Below are 25,068 nucleotides of genomic sequence, written 5' to 3' on the forward strand. Positions count from 1 at the left end.
TTTAGATAAAAATTTAAAACAAGACACTTGACCAAGAACAACGTCAGTAGAACGTTGTAACAACCGTAGCCATAGCTGATAAGCCATGGAAGCTGTAACAGTAACCTCACCGCCTCTCTCTTTGCACCACCACTGCTTCCCGCCAAGCACACGCATCGCCGCCGCCAACTCCAATGACTGTAATAAACACCGCCAAACCTTCAAGCGGAAAGCTTTATCATCAGGGCGGAAACAAAAGACTCCGACATTCGAAGAACACCACGCGTTTCCGGACTCCTTGCCGCTCCACACGAAGAACCCACATGCCATTTACAAGGACATACAGAGCTTCGCAAGGAGAAATAAGATCGAGAAGGCCCTGAGTATCTTGGACTACTTGGACCAGCAGGGCATCCCGGTTAACGCCACCACATTCTCCGCCCTCATCGCCGCTTGTGTCCGTACAAGGTCGTTGGATCACGGCAAGCAAATCCACACGCATATTCGGATTAACGGGCTCGAAAACAATGACTTTATACGCACAAAGTTGGTAAATATGTACACTAGTTTTGGGTCAGTGGATGATGCACAGAAGCTGTTTGATGAAAGTTCTAGCAAGAACGTGTACTCGTGGAATGCCTTGCTTAGAGGCACTGTCATTGCTGGTGGGAAGCGGTACGGTGATGTTCTTGATACTTATTCGGAAATGCGGGTGTTAGGGGTGGAGTTGAATGTGTATAGTTTCTCTAGTGTGATTAAGAGCTTTGCAGGTGCTTCGGCACTGTCGCAAGGTTTGAAGACGCATGCCCTTTTGGTTAAGAACGGTTTCATTGATAGCGCGATTGTTCGGACGAGTTTGGTTGATTTGTACTTTAAATGTGGCAAGATTAAGCTTGCTCACCGCGTGTTTGAAGAATTTGGTGATAGAGATGTTGTTGTATGGGGAGCCATGATTGCAGGTTTTGCGCATAATAGGAGGCAAGGGGAAGCTTTGGAGTATGTTAGGATGATGGTAGATGAAGGAGTAAGGCTGAATTCAGTTATATTGACTAGTATTCTTCCTGTGATTGGGGACGTTGGGGCTCGAAAGCTAGGGCAGGAGCTTCATGCTTTTGTGGTGAAGACGAAAAGCTATTCCAAGCAGATTTTCATTCAGTCTGGCTTGATAGACATGTATTGCAAGTGTGGAGATATGGATATGGGGCGGCGGGTTTTTTATCATTCGAAGGAGAGGAATACAATTTGTTGGACTGCTTTGATGTCAGGTTATGTTGCAAATGGGAGGCCTGAGCAGGCATTGCGATCGATCATTTGGATGCAGCAGGAAGGGTTTAAGCCAGATTTGGTCACGATTGCCACCATCCTTCCAGTTTGTGCAGAATTGAAGGATTTGAAACGAGGGAAGGAGATACATGCGTATGCTGTGAAAAATTGTTTCTTGCCCAATGTATCTATAATTTCTTCTTTGATGGTGATGTACTCGAAGTGTGGCATCTTTGAGTACTCCGTAAGACTATTCGATGGGATGGAGAACAGAAATATTATTCTTTGGACGGCCATGATTGATTCCTATATTGACAACGGTTGCCTCTACGAGGCACTTGGTCTGGTAAGGTCAATGGTCTTATCGAAGCACAGGCCAGATTCCGTTGCAATGGCAAGGATTTTGAACATTTGCAATGGCCTAAAGAATTTGAAGCTTGGGAAGGAAATTCATGGACAAGCTTTGAAGAAGAACTTTGAATCCATTCCTTTTGTTACTGCTGAAATTGTGAAAATGTATGGGCAATGTGGAGCCGTTTATCATGCAAAGTCTGTTTTCGATGCAATCCCTGTCAAGGGTTCAATGACTTGGACTGCAATCATAGAGGCTTATGCATACAATGACCTTTATCAAGAAGCTATCAATCTGTTCGATCAGATGAGATCTAAAGACTTCACTCCGAACCATTTCACTTTCCAGGTGGTTCTATCTATTTGCGATCGAGCTGGATTTGTTGATGATGCTTGCCGTATCTTCCATTTAATGTCTCGTGTGTACAAAGTTAAGGTGTCTGAGGAACAATATTCTCTAATCATTGGACTTCTTGATCGTTTTGGCCGCATTGAGGAGGCTCGAAGATTTACAACATTGAGTTCGTCTCTGTTGTAATGATGGATGGTTGGACCTTCCTTCTTTCATGTCTAAATTTCGTAAGCTCTTGAAACTTTCTTTGTGATTACTAGTTTTCCGCAACTTCACAAATGTATAGAGACCCATTGTATCTTCATGTATGAGTAACATGGTAATTTTCAATTTACTTCAATGTGATCGTTGTTACCAATTTACAGTTATTTTTTTTACCTCCTCCTTGAATTAAGAACTTCATTAGGAATCTCATCAATTGAATCGAAATAAAATTCGAATCCAAACCCAAATGCAGATAGACGGTTTGTGAAATACTTTAATCAAAATGTAAGCTCAAATTATCGAAAAATACATTCTAAAAAACAATTACAGTATAAAAAAGAATTGTTAACCTAATAGAGAATCACACCAGTTAAGCTCAAAAAGGTGATTAGTGGATCCATCATCAAGGGGATTCAAAAAGACGTAAACATGTGATCCATCTTGGACTCCATAATCAACGAGCAAAACTCCGTCTGCATCGTCATTCATGAGACGGCTACAATGACGATCATCGCTGTCAGTGTCAAGAATCAAGATCAGACGGTGGTAAGGGAGCTTCTGCTGGGCTTCAATTTCCCGTTTTAGATCAGCAACCGTGGCCTCCTTTCCGACTTGAACATAGAAGAGAGTTCCTGTCAAATTCTCCACCACCACCTTCATTGTGATGTCGAAATGTCGAAGTTTATTGTTAATTAAGACAAATTCAGCTCACTTTTGGTCTCTTTTTTCTTTTTCTTTTTTCCGGTAACAATTTAAGCTCAGTTTATCTAGGCAATATTCATGCAGAAAGCTTGAGGGAGGCGTTCACGTATGCAGCATTCTCGGCAGTTTGTTACATGCACATGCTGATATGCTGATGTGTTGGCTAGGCTGATTAATTAGGGTTTTCGGGACAAGAAGATGCCAAGGGCTCTCCGACGATCAAGATATTGAGAGAGCTAGAGTTTTCTCCGTGTGGAATATTGTGTTACCTGAAAACAAGCCATCAGATGTTGAATATGTAGGAGAGTTGATAACGATTTAGGAATGTATTGCAAAAGAAGACATGATCCATTAATATAATTAATCCCTTGATTTGAGGTAAATATAATTTGACAACGATCTATGATATGATCACATACCTAATATGTGTGTGTGGAGCTGTAAACGAGTTGAGCCGAACGAAATATAATTGTGTTCAAGTTTACCTTGTTTTTTTTTTTTTTTTTTTTTTTTTTTTGAGCTCGAGCTAGGTTGCGCTTGCTTCTGATACGAGCCGAGCTTGAGCCAGAATAATTGTGAGATTTCTTCAATTATGACAATTCCGAATTTGAAATTGTGATCGATTTTATTCTAAAATATTAGAACAGAAATTGAAAACGTTGTTTTTGATCCGATCTATCCAAAATATAATCCCCAAATGACCCATATGGTCAATAATTTGATTCTAAAATATTAGAACAGAAATTAAAAACGTTATTTTTGATCCGTTCTATCCGAAAATATAATCCCTAAATGACCCATATGGTCAATAATCTAAATGAGAGCACAAGGGCACTTAAGTGTATCTATTATTACTTATTTTAGGTCAAATTTGTATTTTATGTCAAACTAAGAGGGATTTTCAGGAGTGAGGTCCAAATTTATTATGTTACATAATATATTTTTTTTCTTAATCAATATACCAAGTATACGTATTTTATGCTGTACACAAAATTAACCTACTATTTTATCAATGTTCTGTTATTTAATATACACATTGTTGTATAATATGACATGCAAAGTAACAAGAGCACTCGCAATATTCACGTTACAAATTTTTATTGTATAGTTTCACATTAAATTATAGTGTTATGGTTGTTGGAATTTATATTTGATGAGGTTGTGACTGTTTATGAACAAAGTTGCGATTATTCAATTAATATAAAGTAAGCAACATTCAAAATACCATAAATTGTTCTTGAAGAATTTTGAAAATTACAATTGAACCAAAAGGAGTTAAAGTAATTCATCACATTTTAATTTTGAATGAATTTAAAATTTAAAATTATAGAGGGAAAAAAAAAACTCCCACGTTAATAGGTGGTTTCATGTTTTTGCTTAATTTCCTTTTTTGAATAATTTTTTAATAAAAATATAAATTAGTTATTTAAACAAAAATATAACTATAAAGGCCAATTGCCAGGCTAGTTCAATTAAAAAGAAAAGTGAAACCTTTGTTTTGTAATTGAAGAGATACAATTATTGACTCTTCCAGACAAAACACAATTTTTCTAAAGAGTCACTTAGTCCACCCCATGCCAATTGCTTGGGTAATTGGGCAATCCAATCCCCAAAACTCGAAAAAGTCTCTCCACCCCAACCCAATCAATCATGCTATTAGGGAGCCAACACCGCCGCACTCATCACTTAGGCGGAATGGCCCAAGTCTGTGACTAAGTGGATCTAATGTTAGGCTAACAACAGCCAAGTTCTCTTCTTTTTTTTTTTTACGTCAAGTGCGTGGATTTTAGGCACAAAGAACGGCATATAAGCCAACCAATAAGGTGTGATGGGGCCCGTGCTATAAGTGCACTCAGCCGAGCCTAATGGGGGGCAATGTGGCACATTATGTGCTTTTGGATTTCCAACGGCTATATTTCTGGGCCATTGGATTTCCAATGGTTAAAATTTTTTGAATTCAATCCTAACGGTTAGTACATGTGGTGACATCTGGGCCGTCAAAGTTTATCATCAACAGTCCATATTTTTTTGAATTAAAAAAAAAGATAAAACAATGAAAAATCTTATTACCATTGGGCCCATGCGGCACAATCTGGGCTCTTGGATTGCAAAAAAAAATGTAATACAATCGTGCACATTAATTAAGTTAGATAAAAATTATAAAAAACTTCACACAAATACAAAAACAAGTTTTAAATATTTCCTATAAATACCCAACAATCCTCTTCCACCCTACACCACATTTTATATAACAAATACTTTCAACCAATCTTTCTCTCAAAGTTTCCGAATACTTTGGTACAATGCAACCAACAAGAACAAGTCATTCAACCACTTTGAATGTTGGAATGTTCTCAAAGGTTGCCCCAGGTACAACATTGTGCCAAATGGTCCAACATTTTTCATGAACGACACCCCTCTACACTCTACATCAAAAGAAATCTCGCATGTTCAGGAAGTCGACCCACTTGAAGTATCGGAACTGATCTATCATTCACATAAACCTCAAGGTATGAAAGTTGTGAAGAAAAAAAATAAGGTCTTCCAATAGTGATTATACAAAATATATGGAAGAAATTACTCGCCATGGTGCATTGAGTTTGGGGACATGGCTAAACTTGAGGCTAAGAAGGTTGGAGTCTGGAGATACGGCTAGGGTTGCGACTAATGAGAGAGAAAGAGAGCTACTTACACACAAAAAATGGAGATACTTAGGGAGGGTTGAGAAAGATCATCAAATTATCTCCAAGTCTCTTGAAGGAATGTCTCCGGATTCAAATTTTTTTGGAGATCAAAATGAGCGGAAGTAATGCGAAGGAGACGTGAAAGAGAAGAGTGACCAAGTGGAGATGATCCTTGTTGGAAATATTGGCAATGCGGATGCTACTTCTTCTACAATAATCACATAAAATAAATACTAGTATATAATAATTTTCATTGCCACAATAAATTACATAAAACAAACAAAATAAGATAAAATAATACTTATCTTTTGTAGGTAGAGAACACTCTTAGTCGACCCTTGATTAGAACAATATTTTAGGTTAAGGCGTGTAAATTCATTGTCTTTAAGAGTAGATTTCGTCCATCTAAGATAATGTCTCGGTTTAACAGGTTATGGTGCCCTACCCTCCAAGATACCACAACATATGATCCTCGTAAGCGTACGCTCGTAATACTTGGATTAGGTGAACAACTTGATTCTTTCCTTTAGTATGGAGTGAGTGAAGAATATAATAAAACTTTCAAGAATGATGGATCAAAAGGATAGATAAAAGAAGATGAGATGATTGTCATCTTCATCTTTTCACTAGAGAGATTACCACATGTATAATAGAACTATTCCAAAGGGACGTTGGCCAATAAATGTTAATTAATTCAAAGAGCAATTATTATACTATAAAAGTGTAAAGCAATTATTATACTATAAAGTGTAAGGTTATTATAAATGTTAACACTCAACATTTTGTTGACACACTCTACATAAAATTTAATAATAAATAACTCATATATCTTGATATAAAATAACTATTTAAGCCCTAAATAGTACACTCCATAAGTTCTTTTAACAGCACAACCTAATAATAATTCAAGAACATGTTGAGATCAATTTTTCTTGTTTTTAACAGCATAACCTAATGATAATTCAAGAACATGTTGAGATCAAATTTTCTTGTTTTCGAGTTGCAGTCTAAGAGTTTAAACTTGAAAACATTTTCTGCAAATTCCGATATCACTTTTTTAAAGATAATTTTCATAAGCTGGGGGTGTAATCGCGATCGCATATGCTACAAGGAACACATGAGATTTTTTGTAAGGGAAATAAAAAACTGATTCCATTTGACAGTTAAGAATGTCTGGAAAAAAGGAGTTTCGTTTCTCATTTTTTTCTGTTGAAAGGAGAGACTTCAAGAAGAGAAAAGATAGCTGAAGTTTGAAATCTCAGAGAAAAATAGGATAAAAATGTAAGAGGTCAAGTCAGAGGCTAGAGCAAGAACCAAACAAAAATAGCTAAATTATACAGCTAGCAGTACACTAGAAGCTAGGCGCATTTTATTTACTGGAATTCGACAAACAGAAGCAATTCTTTCTAACACTGGATAAATCTCCCAACAAGGCAGCAACAACCTTTATTATTTCCTTGTGGGGTGTAAGGGTGGTGCAGGAAATTACGTGGAGTGGATTAAGATAATTTTTAATTTAAAAAGTAAATGTGGGGTGTTTTCAGTACGTGGGATGTGGTTAACAAAATGTGGGGTGTTAATAAAACAGCCCAAGGAAGTATCAGTTTTTGTTTTAGAAAGAAAACTCACATCAGGACATGGTAAGCTGCACAGGACCAATTGGCTAACTAACAATATTAGACTAAGTAGTATAATACCAACGTCCCAATTCTTGAGTAATAATGTCAATGTTATTGGCTAGAATTTTAATTCAATCAATAAATGGATTTGAAGGAAAATAATTGTCACAATGAGCATGATTTGTATTTTAAAATACCCTACAAAATTCCAACGATCCTAGCATCACAGATTGGTTAGGTGATTTATAGGGAATATGTGGTAAATCGGAGGTGCACATAATATTTATTTTGGGTTATAATTTCGTATTTGTTTAATTCGGTACGTTATTTAAATTAAGCTAATCGTTATATAAACTATGAGCATCTTTATTCAATTGGAATTGTTCACAAAACACACCAAACAACATAAAAACACAACACAATGTTGTTCATTGCCAATGCATACAATCGATATGTCCAATCATACCAGGAAGGCCTCACATTTTACCATTCTTCAAAAGCCTTTGCATGTCCATTGTCATGGGTCGCCAAAGGTACTTATTGGTGTAAATAGTCAATTTTTGGAGCAAAATCTCATCAATGACTCACAATTGTTTTCCCCATCTCGCTATCTCAGCCACTTGGTCTGCAAATCCTCCATATGCAAACATCAGCAAGGCATCAATCATTTTTTGCTCAACAATGAGATTTATAACATTAAAAGCATTATTCCTTTGCACAAAGTATGAATCGTAGTTGCAAATAGCAATCATGATTTTATTGAACATATATGGTTGCATTCTAAAATGGCGTCTAAAATACATAGTAGGACAACACAATTTGGGGCAAAGTAATCTTTCAAGAGACCATTACCTTATTTTTCCTCTTTCTATTGAGGTTTGGGAAACGACTAGGTCTGTAGATTAGCGCCACAACTTGCATGACACGACCGGTATGTGCGGTTCTCTCTCTTCTTGCTTCATCATGTCTTAGTTTACGTTCTTGATTTTCTTGCTCTTCCATTTGGAACAATTCATTTTCTCGCTCCTAGAGCTCGAACAATTCATTCTCTTACTCTTCGATTTCTAACAATCTCCTTGAAGAAGACATTGTCAGAATTCAAGATTTAGACACTATGAAGAAGGATTTAGAGATATTTTGAATTTGGTGTGCGAGTTTTAGGTTGGATGTAGAGTTTATATTGAGAAAAAAAAAAAGGAAAGGATGGGGTTGTAGATTATGCTACGTGGCAGCCCGTGATTGGTTGAAAATCTTATAAGAAACCTGTTTATAAGAATTATGAACATATACTGACATGTGGCGAGACGAGATTTGGCGAAAAAAAAAAACATCATGCGTATGTGTGAGCACGTGCGAAGAAACTAGTGATCAAAGAAAATTCACGAATTTTTTTGGGATGAAAAAAAGTTGTGAAATCTTTTTCATTCTTTTTTTTTTTTAAAAAAAAGGTTGCCATATGTAAGAATAATATTTGACTACTGAAAACTTAGCACGAAATTTTGCACATAAGTAACGTGGCGGGCTTAGAGGACAACGTGTGGTTTTCTTTTTGGCTCAAAAACCTTTTACTTTGGATAATGCTAGGAAGACTAAATGTGTAGACTAAATTTTGTAAACTAAATGACATGGAAGTTAATGATTGGATTATCACTTAAGTGTTGGTTAACATGCTTATTTTTGTTGGTAACACGTCATTTAGTTTGTAATTTTAATCTACAAATTTAGTATACCTATCATAACTTTTCACTTTTATTCTCACAACTTTGATAACGTTAATCACTCTATTTATTCCTGGTATGTTACGAAGACTAAATTTGTACACAATTTTATGCAAACTAAATAACATAAAAATTGATGATTAAATTATTACTTAAAAGTTAACAAATGTGTTCATTTATATTGATGCTACATAATTTTAATTTACAAATTTTGTCTACAAGTTTCGCCTAGAATCGTTTCTAACCGCTAAACAGACGTCTTTGTAATGTAAATGCGGAACTGATTAAGGGTATTCTGGTCACTGAAGTCTCTCTCTTCCCTCCACCGCTCTTCGTTCAAAAGCGCGCTCTGTCTGTCTGTCTCTCTCTCTCTCTCTCTCTCTCTCTCTCTACTGAGTTTGAGAAGACGGACGATGAATTACGAGCAGAGGCTCAAAGCCGCGGCGAAGATCATACTCACTGATGACGCACGCGCCGGAGACGCGCGTGTCGACTCTGAAGAGCTCGGCGTCAAGGCTAAACTGAAGCCTCACCAGGTCGAAGGCGTGTCGTGGCTCATACGCCGATACAATCTCGGCGTCAACGTCATTCTCGGTAAGGGGCTTCCTAATGATATTTTTCAACGTGTTTGGTTGCCGAGAAAATCTACGAAATAAAGTTTAAATCTTTGATGAATTGTTTGATTGAATTTTCAGGAGACGAGGTACAACTGCTGTCACTCTTTTGAAGTCTTCTTACATGTGTTGAATTTGTGATTTTGAAATTTCCTTGAATTCGGTCGTTTGAGTTTGAAATTTGGTTATTAATTTTCGAAAAATTAAAGTAATTTTCGATAGTGCACATTATGTTCTTATGAATTTAAATACTGTAATTTTATTGCATAATTAAATTCTTGAGTTTCATTGCATAATTTGGTGTTCCTTAGTGTCTCAGGTTGGAAATGAGCAAAAAAATTAGTTTCATAGTCTGTACTGTTATCGAACCCGCTTGTACTTTTGATTTCTGTCACCAGTATATGATTTGTTGGTATTGGCTGAGGGTTTCAACTTTTAACAGTAGAGTCAATATCGTAACCGAATTCAGTGGAAGGTGTCAATTTAGCTTAGTTGGTAATGTTCGTATTGTATCCAAGGACAGGACTGAATCGCACCTTCAGTGGGGTTTAGGAAGTATGAGATGTACATATCCTTGCTTGCCAATAGGTTATAGGTCCAAAAGAAAAACAAAAGGAAAAAAAAAAAAAAAAAAAAAAATTTAATGAAGATGTTCATATTTATTGTTGAGGATACAACTAGTTGCACATGTTGAGGAGAAGTAACTGGAAACGAAATATTTTTGGCTGTGTTCATTGTACTTGAAGTCTTGAACCCAAGAGAATGATTGTCAGATGGGACTGGGAAAGACGTTACAAGCTGTTTCATTACTGAGCTATTTGAAGGTTCAGAAGATGTCACCTGGACCATTTTGTGAGTTTCATTTTTTGCTTTTGGTGTGAATTCCTTGAAGTTCATATTTTCTGTACTGGTGTGCCTGATACATTTCTTGTTTCCTTCCATCGGTCATTACACACAGTGGTATTGTGTCCTTTGAGTGTGACAGATGGTTGGATGACAGAGATGGACACATTTGCTCCAAAACTAAAGGCTCTTCGGTATATTGGTGATAAAGAAAATCGGCGCATTCTACGCAGGACAATCTACAAGCACATAAACGAACAGACCTCCTCATCTGATGTAAGTTTCAGTCCTGCTATTTACCTTTTGGAAGGAATAAACTATAGATGTCAATCACTATGTTTGGTTGAATTTATAGCTAATTACTATTATTAGCTCTCTAATAAGCTATTTTTTGTCTTGGATTGATGTTTTCAAGTTGGACCAATGGACAGGTATTGTCGTTGCCTTTTGATGTCCTGTTGACAACATATGACATAGCCTTGGCAGATCAGGATTTTCTTTCTCAGATGCCCTGGAGCTATGCAGTAATAGATGAAGCGCAAAGGCTCAAAAACCCTTCCAGTGTATGTTTAAGATGTCACAGATTTTCTCTTATGAATTAAGGAACCCTATACTAGTAGCAACATTTTTCTTATTATGATTGATTAATACTGATACTATACTATGTAGTCCAGTAGTGTGAATCAGGAAAATAATTAACCAGGTACAGCTATTAATTATATGACAGTTTGAACCACTGGCTTTCAGAAATAAAAATAACAGCATACTGCTGATCAGTTTGGTATGCTTTTTTAATTATAAACCTCTTCCCATGGCAATTGATGTTGAAAATTTTTAACTTTGATTCCAATACTCTGTGACTTCTAGTATGAAGACCATGAAAGTTTGTGCTACGCAGGCATAATAAGAAAATTTGAGCACACGAAGAAAGGGATGGAAGTTATTATACAATTTTTTTCCCCTGATAATAACTGTAATTACAAACATATATATGTTTCGACGTTAATAGGTTTTGCACAATGTCCTAAGAGAGCGCTATCTCATACCAAGACGGTTACTGATGACTGGCACACCTATCCAAAACAATCTCACTGAACTTTGGGCTTTGATGCATTTTTGTATGCCTTCAGTCTTTGGGAAGCTAGACGAGTTCCTTGCAACATTCAAGGAAGCTGGAGATCCCTCATCAGGTAATGTTCTTACTTGTCATAAGTAAGTTGGGTGGCCTATAATGTGATGTATAATGATTTGTGAACATTTCTTACTTAAAATTCAGCTGCAGGTAAGATCCTGTATCCTCTCTGTGTGGAGATGAGTTCTTGGTCTTATGACCCAACTATTCTGTTGGCAATTATTAAGGAGAATGAACTTTGGGATGTCAAAACATGGTTTTATATACATGGCACTTGTTATTCCTGAACAGGCCATGATACAAGCAAAGTCAAGGAACAACTCAAAACCTTAAGAAGTATCTTGGGAGCTTTCATGCTCCGCCGTACAAAATCTAAACTTATTGAGTCTGGAGATTTATCCCTGCCACCGCTTACTGAGATAACAGTGTAAGTTCTCCATCTCTTTCTTCATTGTAGACATACTCTTAGAACATAATGAATATGATGCAAAGATGCATTATCTTGATAGGCTGGCACCATTGGTCAGCTTGCAAAAGAAGGTGTATATGTCAATATTGAGAAAGGAGCTTCCTAAGCTACTTGCACTCTCTTCCGGAGGTTCAAATCATCAGTCCTTACAGAATATTGTAAGTTAGCTTTTCTAATTTTCACCGAAGTGTTTGTTTTCTCCCTTGAATCTTTTCTTATAAATGATACATTGGCATTAAACTCCTTTATCCTATACCATCTACAAAATTACAAATGCAGGGAGGTTATTATATTTCTACGTGATTCTTGGTTTTACCAGGTCCTATTGGCTGGTAGCTGTAAAATAATATTTGGTAAATGCAATTCAAAAGCTGTGTACATAGTCAAATCATTTTTCCAACTGCTCAGTATAATTTATTGAAATTATTAAAATGAGTTTAATGATTGTCATTTTTTATTTTGAGCCCAAAGTGCTACTTTTTTATAACTGTAACTTTAAAACGACCTGCTAGTTGCTTCCCAGCTACTGCTTCTCCGCAACTTTGATGAAGTAGAAGAAAAATCAGAAATGTACCAAATGCATGTGCTACTTTTCCTATAACTACAAGGAAGAAGTCGTATAAAAAAGCAGGACCTAAAATAGTGATACCAAAATGGTGCTAACTCCTGATGCGGTACTGTTAGTTCCTTATTCTTGTTTAATCTGGCTTCTTGGTTCAAGTATTTGTGTGCTTATTCAGTACTTCATTGCTTATTGTTATATGCAGTGATCAGCCCTTTTGATTTTACTTCTGCCACTGGCAATATAGGTAATACAGCTGCGAAAAGCATGTAGCCATCCATATCTCTTCCCTGGTATTGAGCCTGAACCATATGAAGAGGGCGAACACCTGGTTCAGGTATTTATATCAACACTTGGTAAATGATAATGAAATATGAGAGTGTAGCCAAGTCATGTAATTTCCAAACTCTTAACATCTATAGAAGCATTTCTGATTAACATATGATAGTGGAGCTCTAGTTGGTTTGGTTCATTAAGCTAAAATGCCTGATCCCTGAATCTCGATTTAAGTACTTTTAGTATGTATTCTGCTCTCTTGTAATATTTATTTCCTACCAACCATTCTCTGTTTATTTTTTATTTTTTGATCAGGCTAGTGGTAAGCTTATAATCTTGGATCGACTACTTCAAAAGCTACATGAGTATGGACACCGTGTGCTTCTCTTTGCACAGATGACGCATACCCTTGATATTCTGCAGGTTTGTTTTTTTCTGTCCTTCTCCTGTTTCATGCAAAATGATAAATGCTTCAGCTTGTTTGCATGCATTTAACAATTTATATTCTCTTATGTACTGTAGGATTTTCTGGAGTTACGAAAGTATTCTTACGAGCGGCTTGATGGATCAATTCGCGCTGAGGAGCGCTTTGCTGCCATAAGAAGTTTCAGCACACAATCAACAAAAAAAAGTTTGAAGTCTCAAGCTGATCAAAATGGTGCTTTTGTCTTCATGATCTCTACAAGAGCTGGGGGAGTTGGCTTGAATCTTGTGGCTGCTGATACTGTGAGTTTTTGCAAACAGTAGTGTACCTTGTTACTAACAAGAATCTTGGGTCTGACAAGTGATAATCTTATGTCCAGCATATTACTTTAAGATTGGGTAACTTGCTATCAGAGAGAATGACATTAATAGAATAATTTTGAGAGGTTTATAATATATTGCTGTTGAGGAACCTAAAGTAGGCTATGTTGTAAAATTTCAAGTAACATAAATTCTTCCCTGAAGTTGCTTTTAATCACATCATATTTGTATTCTATTCATTTTACATTAGCCATTTCTTTCTTTCCTGACGTTCTTTTGCTCAATTTGCATACGGTAGGTTATATTCTATGAGCAAGATTGGAATCCCCAGGTTGACAAGCAAGCTCTGCAGCGGGCACACAGGATTGGTCAGATGAATAACGTACTGTCAATAAACCTAGTTACAGGACGTACGGTGGAGGAGGTGAGACACAATATATCAGTTGTTGCCTCTAAAGCCTTTGAGGCCATTACATAAATATTTCAAATGTGTCAATATAGGTTATCATGCGGAGAGCAGAGAGGAAATTGCAGCTAAGCCATAATGTTGTTGGGGACAATGTTATGGACCAGGATGGTAAAGAAACAAGTGGAGTTGAACCTAGTGACTTACGATCCATCATATTTGGGTTACATCTCTTCGATCCTGATGAAGTCAACAATGGTGTGCTTGAGATGTCAGAACTGAATACTATGGCTGAGAAGGTAATTTCAGTGCGGAATAAACAAGTAGCTACCAAGGATGAGAGGAAATTTGAGCTTAATCCAGCAGATGTTTTGAATGGAAATGATCTTGTTGTAGGAGAAGGTTCCACTTCTCTTAGTTTCAATTCGGGCTTTGATGAATCTTCATATCTCTCTTGGGTTGAAAAATTCAAGAACGTGTAACAAGAAAATATGGATATGGGAAGCAGAAGAAATCTACTCAAGGAAAAACGTCTAAAACTTGAGACTGCAAAGAAGAAAGCAGACGAGAAGAAGTTGTCAAAGTGGGAAGAGCTTGGATACCATTCACTGTCTGTTGAAGACCCTATCAGCCCTGTGGATAGTGACATGATGTCTGATTCAGGTTCTGTCCAATTTGTTTATGGGGATTGTACACAACCATCAAAAGTTTGCCCCTCTGAGCCTACCATTGTTTTCAGGTAAATTTAATATCACTAAATTCCTCCTCCTGAGCATTATATTGCATTGGATGAGTTAGAACGGTGAATATGTGTTTTCTTGTGTTTCTGATATTTTGCTCTTCAAACAGTTTTCTTTAGTTTGTAAGGCTTCTTAATGCTTGAATAATTTTTCATTCTTTCTTTCTTTCTTTCTTTCCTTGAATCCAACATCGGTTATTTTATAATCCCAAGTGTAATCTCAAGTGTGGCTGGATTGAGCCAAACAAGTGGATGAATCGCCTGCTCTAACATCATGTTAATCCCAAACCAATTGGACATGTGTGGGCACAAGATCTTATATATTGTGATGCAAGACTTTGAATTGTTGTGGGATTTTATATTCTAAATATTAATAGTTGTTACCAAGTTTATTTTATTAACTCTCTAGAGATAATAACCAAGGCCACCACAAAATTGATGAATCATTGAATACAAAATAAAGATTATTACTCAAGTGAATTATTCGTCAGTGGACTTTTTCTGCTGATGAACTCATTCTGCAGCGTGATTCCTTATTATGTCCAGAGATTATGAGAGTTTGCAACCATATGATTTAAGGTTCTATTTAATTATTTTCCTTTGGTATTACAAATGTGCTCAAACTACTTCAGTTTCAAAAACTCTCTGTCTTGGTGGGTGGTTGGTGATTTACTGCCAGACCTTAGTTCTATGTTTATTTCACAGCTGTGTTGATGATTCTGGACACTGGGGTCGTGGAGGAATGTTTGATGCACTGTCCAAGCTATCTGCAAGTATCCCTGATGCGTATCAACGAGCTTCCGAATTTGGTGACCTGCATCTTGGTGATCTTCACCTTAAAAGAGTTTATGGTTAGCCTCTGGTCTCTATGTTATCTAAATTCGTCTCGTCGCTTATTATACAAAGGAATCTATTCTGCACAGAAGTACAAGTACTCGAGAAATGTGATTATATCATTTGCAGCACAATAATTTCTTGAGAAAACTTTAAGTAGCTCTTGGCTGCACAACGCACTATGCAAGAATTTGTATATCATTTCAGCTTGAAGTATATTTTACAATTTGTAGTTAACTTTCTTCCTTACTGTAGAGGATTCAGATGAGCCTGAGATGGACTCGAATCCTCCTCAATGGGTGGCTTTGGCTGTTGTGCAATCTTATAATCCTAGGCGTAAAGTACCCCGCAGCAAGATTTCTATCCCTGACTTGGAAAGTTGCTTATCGAAAGCATCGTTTTCAGCTGCTCAAAGTTCTGGTAAATATTTGCAATCCAAAAGTGTAGTTTTTTGTGTTAATGTTTGTTAATTTGGATTCTGACAAGTTAAGCCTCTCATATCATACTCGTCTGCTTGATTTTAAAGCTTCAATACACATGCCACGTATTGGGTATCAAGATGCATCAGATCGTGCAGAATGGTACTCCGTCGAACGCCTTCTACGAAAATATGCTTCTATTTATGGCATAAAGATATACGTGTATGTTTTCTTTCGCTTTTTTCCCTCATCCTGTCCCAACATACATACATACCGACTTTCGCAGCAAACTAATTTCTTGAAATCTTTGCAGGTATTATTTTAAGCGGTCTGCTTGACGTTTTTGACTGATCCCGCGCAGGACGAGGTCCTCGTATTCCACAGATGTAGCTGATAGAATAACGTTTGGAAAATGAACGCGTGCCGCCTTTCTTGTCTTGTAAATGTGTTCACCTCCAGAGTAAATATGTTGACCTTTTCCCTTGTTTGATAATGTTCTAGTGTAGGAACTGGGAACATGAAAACATGAAGTGTTGTTGTGTAAAACCCTCAAATGTATGAGTGATACCAAATATCTTCGGTTAAAAGATTTGAATCTGCCGGTCATTGAATGGCTTTTGAAGAGTTTGAAAAGTTTAAACTCGATACACTGTGAGTTGAAAATGAAGACTCTAATCAGTAGGGCAATCCGCTATTTACTTCTTTTTTTTCTTTAAGAGAAACGGAAGTATTTTTTAACTATGCAAAGTTGGAATTAAATTATAAAAATGTACTAAAGTTTTAACCGAGAAATGTAATGTTGAATAAGAAGAGTATCCAAGATAACTCTAATGATCCCAAGAAGAAGAAAATAGAGCACACTCTTAAAGAAAGCTCACAAAACAAACTAATTAGCAAAGCTTTTCTTATTTAGCTCTAGGCTTTGTTTTTCCTTGGATGATATACAATGCTTGAGGACTTGGGTATTTATAGCAAACCAAATGAAAGCTACACCACACACTTACTTCACCTACAACATCCACCTACTTCACCTACAACCTCCACTTACTTCACCAACCTCACACACTTACTTCACCAACCTCACACACTTACTTCACCTACAACATCCACCTACTTCACCTACAATTGACATTGATTCTCAACACTCCCCCTCAATGTCAGCTCTCATTCTTTGTGAGAATTTTCGAGCTTGCCTGTACTTAAACTTTTTGTGAACAAGTCCGCAACTTGATCATTCGTCTTGACCTGTCTCATCTCAATCTTTTCTTGTAGAACCTTTTCTCTGATAAAGTGGTAGTGCACTTCCACATGTTTAGTTCTTGCATGAAAGACTGGATTTTCCGCCAAGCGAATTGCCGATTGGTTATCACAGTACAATGGTACTGGATAATCTACTGGTTGATGTAGATCACTCATCAACTGTACCAGCCATGCATTCTCTTGAGCTGCCATTGCTGCTGCTCTATACTCTGCTTCTGTGGTTGACAAAGATACCGTTGGCTGTCTCTTGCTACACCAAGAGATGGTTCCAGAACCAAGCTTAAACACATACCCAGTTGTTGATCTCCTGGTGTCATGATCTCCCGCATAGTCAGCATCACAGTAACCAACTAACTTGCAGTCTTCACCTTTCTTGTACAAAAGACCATAGTCAATTGTACTCTTCACATATCTCAGTATTCGTCGAACTGCTTCCAAGTGAGGCTTTTTTGGATTTTGCATGTACCGACTCATCACACCAACTGCATAAGAAATGTCAGGTCGAGTCAAGGTTAAGTAGATCAGACTACCTACCAATTGTCGATACATCGTCGCATCTTCCAAATCTTTTCCTTCATGTGCACTCATTTTGACATTTGGCTCCATCGGCGTAGAGATCAGCTTGCATTCGAGCATTCCGAACCTCTTCAATAAATCTTTGGAATACTTCTGTTGACAGAGAAATATTCCTTCTTGTGTGCGATCAACCTCTAGACCAAGGAAATGCTTGAGTTGACCAAGTTCCTTCATCTGGAAACGGACTGATAAATTCTCCTTCGTCTGAAGAATTTCTGCCTCATCATCACCGGTTATGATTAAGTCATCCACATACACTAGCACAATAGCTAGCTTTCCTTCATTGGCTTTGACAAACAAGCTGGAATCTGCAGGTGTTACTGAATAACCACTTTGTGTTAGAAATTCAGCAATCTTACCATACCACGCCCTGGGTGCTTGTTTCAATCCGTAGAGTGCTTTCCGCAGTTTACACACATATTCAGGATGATCTTGGTTCTGAAATCCCATTGGTTGGATCATGTAGATCTCCTGATCCAGCTCTCCATGAAGAAAAGCATTCTTCACATCCATCTGCCACAGATTCCAGTTTTTGTTGGCTGCAAGTGCAAGTAAGACTCGTACTGTTGTAAGCTTCGCCACTGGACTAAACGTTTCATCATAGTCTAGTCCGTACTGTTGAGAGAAACCACGAGCTACCAATCGTGCCTTGTACCTCTCGATTGACCCATCTGGACGACGCTTTATCTTGTAAACCCACTTGCAGGATATGGGTTTCACATCTCTTGACTTTGGCACGAGATCCCAAGTCTGATTTTGCTGAAGTGCATCAAGCTCTTCTTTCATAGCTGTCATCCACTCAGAACTCTGCGATACTTCTTCGAACGTCTCAGGTTCTGTTGCAGTTGTTTCTTCAATTATGGCTGCATTGGCGTATTTGGGATTTGGTCTCCGTGCTCTTGTTGACCTTCGGAGTTGAGATTGTGGAGTTGATTCTTCCGGTACACTAGGCCCACCTTCTTCGTCTGGTTGTTGATACATGCCAGTTTGCCAAGGATTCTGAGTCACTCTCTGTTCGACATCATCGTCATTTGAATCTCCTGATTCATCTAAACTTGGTTGGAGTTGGATAGTATGCTCCCCCATCTTCTGTTGCAGCTTTTCTCCAAATTCTCTAGAGTCTGGTAGCACCTCCTTCTCTGATGACCACCAAGAAGACGCTTCATCAAACACTACATCTCGTGAAGTGTAACATCTTCCACTTGTTGGATCGCAACATTTCCATCCCTTGTATTCAGATAGATTTTGCAGCTTTTGTTTATCACCCGTCATATGATTTGAGCAGCCCGAATCTACGATCCAATCATTTTTGTAGTCAATGCGTTCTGGTGTTGTTACCGTGAGGGCTAATTCTTCTTCTTCCTCCGTAACGAATAATGCTTCAGCATCCCAGCCATCTTCACTATTCTCCTTCGAACTGGAAGTAGCAGTATTACTTTCAACAGGCTCTTTCTTGGTCCAACAATCTTTCGCCATGTGACCCATCTTCCCGCAGTTGTAACACTTGCCACTAAACTTTTTACTATTACCGCGATTCTTCCAAGCTCCCCCAAAACGAGAGCCTCCATTTCCTTGGTGACTTTGCACCTTTTCTCCATCATTTTTAGATCCACTACCAGTGTACCGCTTGAAGGTGCCTTTGCTTTTGTTGGTGTAGAGCGCTTCCTCTTCACTCTTCAGTGAGACTCCTCCCATTTGCTTGGCCATAGCTTCTTGACTTGCAAGCAAATTTTCAAACTCAACAAGCGATGGTTGTGTCGGCCATCCTTGTATAGCGGCAATGAACCCTCGATATTCGGGTCTCAAACCATGGATAATTATTCTCTTCATCCTGGTTTCCCCAATAGGAGCTGTTAGATCTAATTCTGAAATTTCGCGGCATATCGACTTCACCTTGTGAAAGTACTGGGCAATCGTCATGTCGCGTTGTACCATCGATAGCAGCTCATTCTCGAGAAGTTGCAATTTTGTATCATTCCTCTTTGAAAAGAGTGTAACAAAAGTGTCTCATGCTTCCTTTGGCGTTTTAGCATCCCGAATGTGCTCCAACATTTCTTCTTCTATTGTGGTCTTTAAGGCAAACATTGATTTGCCTGCTTTAATTTTCCACTTCCGTAAGACGTCGTTAGCATCTTCCGCTGCCGGTTGTGTAACTTCACTACCACCGACAACCTCCCACAAGTCTTGACCTTGAAGGTAAGACTCTATACACGTTGCCCACGTGTTATAGTTTTGGTTGTTGAGCTTCTTGATTCCTCCAACAACTTGAAGATCACCCATCGTATCGGCAAGACTTTGACTACACCGAACAAGCTTGAGTGACTACCGTGCAGAGTAATACACTACTCTTGACACAAAGAAGCTCCCTCTCAAGGTTTGTGATAACCCCAGCAATAATCTCAAGAAATCTTTTCTGATGTGAAGATCAGTCAAAACTGCAACCACAGAGCATACTCGGAAATTCAAGAGACTTTACAACCAATGCTCTACCAAGAACGATCCCTGACCGACTTGGCTCTGATACCAATTGTTGAATAAGAAGAGTATCCAAGATAACTCTAATGATCCCAAGAAGAAGAAAATAGAGCACACTCTTAAAGAAAGCTCACAAAACAAACTAATTAGCAAAACTTTTCTTATTTAGCTCTAGGCTTTGTTTTTCCTTGGATGATATACAATGCTTGAGGACTTGGGTATTTATAGCAAACCAAATGAAAGCTACACCACACACTTACTTCACCTACAACATCCACCTACTTCACCTACAACCTCCACTTACTTCACCAACCTCACACACTTACTTCACCAACCTCACACACTTACTTCACCTACAACATCCACCTACTTCACCTACAATTGACATTGATTCTCAACATGTAAAGCCTAAGTACCATTCATCATCCAATTGAAAGTCAACAAACTGTCAGAGTCATCCATGTTATACATAACTTATATAATATGACGTGGGACTAATAATACGTGGACAATTGACCTCAGGCGAAAATTCGGATTGAGTTTGGGATGAAATGGACGGACAATGCATCAATCCAATCCAATAAATACTCGAATTGAGATCAGGTTGGGTTTGGCCTGATTTTACTCAATTTTACCGGTCAGGAGCCTTGAAGAACACCAGATTACTACCCTGCAGCCAGATTTAAAGCTTGGTGCCTGTGCATGTAATGCCGTAAAAAAAGCAAATATTAAGGCTCTCAAGCGTTTGGTGGACCTCTCAATACGACTTCTTAACACCATGAACTAATGACCTGTATGCTGAACAGAATGAAGGTTGCTGATGTACAAAATCAGGTCGTTCTTGGGGAGTTGCCGGAAAACTTGTTCGCGGCGAAATTTGTGTCTTGGCATGGTACACGAGTTAAACTGCGTATCAAGGCCATCATTCGGAGTTGCTCAACGATTCTGGTAATGATTCCTGGAACTAGTGCTGAAGTTTTTACAATCTTCGACGGTATTTTGCTTACAAAACCAGCCTTAATCATTTAAAACTGAATGGAGTTTTATCTTGTTTGAGCCCCCAAGGCTGAAGTATCATAACTAACAAGGTCTGCAACTCACTGATTTTAGTGCCTGTTTATTTCTTGATAGATTTACATCTCAAGAATATTCATTTGCAAGAATTCAACTTCGTCTAAGTTTCCCGTGGCTAGCAATTGACATTTTAGTATCTCAATCCTACTTCCTACATCATTTGTGCTCCCCTACCGACTTAAACTTTCACCTTCAAAAACCCAGAGAGAACCTATGCACCTGATTCGAAACCTTTCTTTTAAACAGTTGCCTTCTCTCTTTTCCAGGAAACTTCGTCTGAGAATCAAACAAAACTCAGCCACCGAAGGAAACTTTTGCCTGAAAATCGAAATAGTTGATCCCATTCCTCCAAAAAAATCTTTTATGCCCTGTTCCTTGACACCAGGGCAATAAGGCTCTCTCAACAATAATCTATCTGAGACAAACGATTTCCCAAACATTTTTCGTTTAGCCATTCTTTACTTTCTTTTTCATATTGCCTGTTGTCGGCAGGGTATGTACAAGCAACGGTAACTTGACATGAAAAATCAGACTTTCCTTCGTTTTCGTTGTGTTTAGGTTGCACATCTTTGTTGCTGCTAACCGGTGGGGTTTTAAGGTCATCTCGATCACATTCACATCTCAATCTTGTAAATACACAGTTGTTGCTACCCTCCTCATCCTAAAACATCTTCCCAACATTCTGCTAACCGCTATCTCAATTTCATTGTTACCCCTCGTCTCAACCATTGGATCATATACCGTCCTTCCACACTCCAAATCCCACTAAACCAAACTTATACCCAGTTAAAACCACACCTGCTCGAAACTAAAAACCCACGAAGCACGAACAACGTAAAGTCAACTACCATCGAGTGGGAAGTGCAGCACAACACAAAATGGATACGGCCACGAAATTGTGGAGTGAAATCACAGCGATGAGAAGTGAAGCATGCCCGTGCTTTACTAACCAGAAGGCAGGCTGCAAGATCCATATTCTTGGTGTTACATTAGATTGTAAATCTCTTATATCCACCACCTTATGTTGTCACGAGAAATTTGAATTCTTATATTTGTTACATGTAGTTAAGAGATTTTTTTAGATTTGAATTCCCTTGTTTTGAAAAATTCTTGGGTGCGAATGACCAGTCCACGTGGCGGTCCGATCGCATACACAACACACAAGACACCCCACCCCCTTCAGCTAGCCAAAGCCTGGATGGCCAAAAAAAAAAAAAAAGAGAGGCAAAAGGCTCTAAAAGAAAAGGCTTGAATAATGTGAAAGGGCGGTAGTTGAACTGTTGAAGAAACAAACGGTGTCATCAGGTGCAAAGAGCGTGACTGGAATCTAATATGCTCCTCAAGTTTAAAAGATTTCAATCCCAAATCATTTTTCTAATATTCAAATTACAGAGCTGTGTTCGGAATGAGATGATTTAGAAATGAACAATACTACTCTAATCTACGGGTAAGAGAATTTGAACTCAGGCACTCTTATTTGATTCTACGAAACCCTAAATCCTAACCCTCTTTTTTTAACTACTCATGCTTTTGAAGAAGGTAACTATTTTGTTTTCAACCTTTTTACTGTGTGGTTTTACCAAACCAAACAAAAGGGAAAGATTGTTTTAGTTCCCTCCTGAAAGAATCACCCTCCTAACTCCTCCCCAACAAAAAAGAAACCCATAAAATCACCAAACCACAATAAATTAGACATCTCTTTCTTTTCATGCTACTCTCCCCCTGAAACCAACTCCTCTCCAACACCACCCAAATCTCCCCCTTATATACACATTCCCTTTGCTTTTCTCCAAACTCAGATACCTTCCTTTGCTCAGTCTCCTCCTCATAGTCTCGTAAAGATGTCGAAGGTCGAGAGAAACGGCACTAATGGTTCTTCCGGGCAACATCGTTCCCCATGTAGGTATGCTCCTACCCCGGGAAAGGCAACCGTCCTTGCATTGGGCAAGGCCTTCCCGAGCCAGCTCATCCCTCAAGACTGCTTGGTCGAGGGCTACATTCGCGATACAAAATGTGAAGACGCCGCCATCAAGGAGAAACTGGAGCGTCTGTGTAAGCAAAATTACTTATACTATGTCTTGTGTTAAGTTTCTTAGAATGGTTTCTTTACTTGCTTGTTTCTAAATTACGTTTTTGACTAAATTGTATAATTATTTGGGGAATTGTTATTAGTACTCCAAAAATCTCATTTAGCACTCCAAACTTTTTATAATTAAAAAGAAAAATACACTTGTGAGGAGTGTAGAATGAGATTTTTGAAGTGCTAATAACAATTCCCATTATTTGTACCATATCTGTCGATCTCATTGATGTGGTACACATAATACGTACTTAGACGCGTTATGTGATTATTTATGTCTTTGTTTTTTCTAGGCAAAACCACCACTGTGAAGACTAGGTACACAGTGATGTCCAAGGAGATCCTAGACAAGTACCCTGAGCTAGCAACAGAGGGCACAGCCACCATCAAACAGCGGCTTGAAATTGCAAACCCTGCGGTGGTGGAGATGGCGTTGGAAGCCAGCCTTGCTTGCATCAAGGAATGGGGAAGGCCGGTTGAAGACATCACTCACATTGTCTACGTCTCCTCAAGTGAAATCAGACTCCCAGGCGGCGACCTCTACCTCTCAAGCAAGCTAGGCCTAAGGAACGATGTTGGCCGCGTCATGCTCTACTTCCTAGGCTGCTACGGTGGTGTCAGCGGCCTCCGCGTTGCCAAAGACATAGCTGAAAACAACCCTGGAAGCCGCGTCTTGCTAACCACTTCCGAGACCACAATCCTTGGCTTCAGGCCCCCCAACAAGGCGCGCCCTTACGACCTTGTAGGGGCAGCGCTATTCGGGGATGGAGCTGCAGCTGTGATCATTGGAAGCAACCCAATAGCAGGACAAGAGTCTCCTTTCATGGAGCTCAACTACGCCGTCCAGCAGTTCCTCCCTGGGACTCACAGTGTGATCGACGGCAGGCTGTCGGAGGAAGGCATTAACTTCAAGCTTGGAAGGGACCTGCCCCAGAAAATTGACGAGAACATAGAGGAGTTTTGCAAGAAGCTGACCGTGCCGGCGAAAGCAGAGCTGAAGAACTTCAACGAGCTGTTTTGGGCAGTGCACCCGGGTGGACCGGCGATTCTGAACAAGATGGAGAGCACGCTGAAGCTGAGTAGTGATAAGCTGGAGTGCAGCAGAAGGGCACTGATGGACTATGGGAACGTGAGCAGCAACACCATTTTTTATGTGATGGAAAATATGAGGGAAGAGTTGAAGTTGAAGAAAAAGGAGGGGAGGGATGAGGAATGGGGACTTGCCTTGGCATTTGGGCCTGGGATTACTTTTGAAGGCATTCTCCTTCGCAGCCTCTAGTGGTGTGAATGGTCTCAATAAGCTACGAGGGTTGTGCATGTTGCACGCACACCGATACGGATACAACGATAAGATACTTTGTTAGAATTTCATTAATGAAATTATGAAATGGTGTTGTTTCAATTTAATTTAATTTGGTCATTTTAATGAAATGGAGTTGTTCGAATTTTGATTCCTTGGCGTATCAAGGTTATTATTGAACACATTAAATAGTTGGCCTCTTCTTTTGAATTTATTTCATGGAATAAAATTTTTAAAGAAGTTAATTTTGTAGTTGATGCCATCATTTCGTGTGAGCATAGTTTAGAAAATTTTCATGTTTGGGTTGGTTGTGCACCTCTGGCTGCTTCTGATGCCTTTTTATTTGACTCTAGGGGCGTTAGGTGTTCCCGAAGTTTTTCCCTCTCGTAATGT

General features: G+C 38.6%; 4 protein-coding genes and 1 long non-coding RNA gene across 5 annotated transcripts; 4 read left to right on the forward strand and 1 right to left on the reverse strand.

The window, feature by feature from the left end:
* Positions 1–32: 32 nt before the first annotated feature.
* Positions 33–2,303, forward strand: LOC137735532 (pentatricopeptide repeat-containing protein At1g71460, chloroplastic). The gene has a single exon (XM_068474959.2). It carries the CDS (start codon positions 86–88, stop codon positions 2,129–2,131), a length of 2,046 nt encoding a protein of 681 aa, XP_068331060.2. The 5' UTR covers positions 33–85; the 3' UTR covers positions 2,132–2,303.
* A 191-nt stretch (positions 2,304–2,494) lies between these two features.
* Positions 2,495–2,809, reverse strand: LOC137734218 (uncharacterized). Its single transcript, XM_068473518.2, has one exon. It carries the CDS (start codon positions 2,807–2,809, stop codon positions 2,495–2,497), a length of 315 nt encoding a protein of 104 aa, XP_068329619.2.
* A 6,421-nt stretch (positions 2,810–9,230) lies between these two features.
* ASG3 (SNF2 domain-containing protein / helicase domain-containing protein) lies at positions 9,231–16,557 on the forward strand. The gene is given in 17 exon segments (XM_068474654.2): positions 9,231–9,466; positions 9,568–9,575; positions 10,260–10,338; positions 10,445–10,605; positions 10,761–10,892; positions 11,339–11,519; positions 11,753–11,888; positions 11,971–12,088; positions 12,740–12,829; positions 13,084–13,191; positions 13,291–13,494; positions 13,811–13,936; positions 14,014–14,657; positions 15,363–15,508; positions 15,747–15,911; positions 16,018–16,132; positions 16,224–16,557. Coding segments are annotated over 17 exon segments (2,619 nt in total). The 5' UTR covers positions 9,231–9,285; the 3' UTR covers positions 16,249–16,557.
* Positions 16,558–20,750: 4,193 nt separating this feature from the next.
* Positions 20,751–22,374, forward strand: LOC148695627 (uncharacterized). The gene is made up of 2 exons (XR_015963859.1): positions 20,751–21,169; positions 21,854–22,374. It is a non-coding gene; the product is annotated as an uncharacterized LOC148695627 (long non-coding RNA).
* A 323-nt stretch (positions 22,375–22,697) lies between these two features.
* Positions 22,698–24,826, forward strand: LOC137733300 (type III polyketide synthase A-like). The gene is made up of 2 exons (XM_068472454.2): positions 22,698–23,347; positions 23,669–24,826. Exons 1-2 carry the CDS (start codon positions 23,137–23,139, stop codon positions 24,652–24,654), a joined length of 1,197 nt encoding a protein of 398 aa, XP_068328555.2. The 5' UTR covers positions 22,698–23,136; the 3' UTR covers positions 24,655–24,826.
* Positions 24,827–25,068: the final 242 nt, after the last annotated feature.

This window comes from Pyrus communis, chromosome 7 (genome assembly GCF_041283825.1).
Source record: "Pyrus communis isolate YQ-2024b chromosome 7, ASM4128382v1, whole genome shotgun sequence".
Lineage (NCBI taxonomy): Eukaryota > Viridiplantae > Streptophyta > Magnoliopsida > Rosales > Rosaceae > Pyrus > Pyrus communis.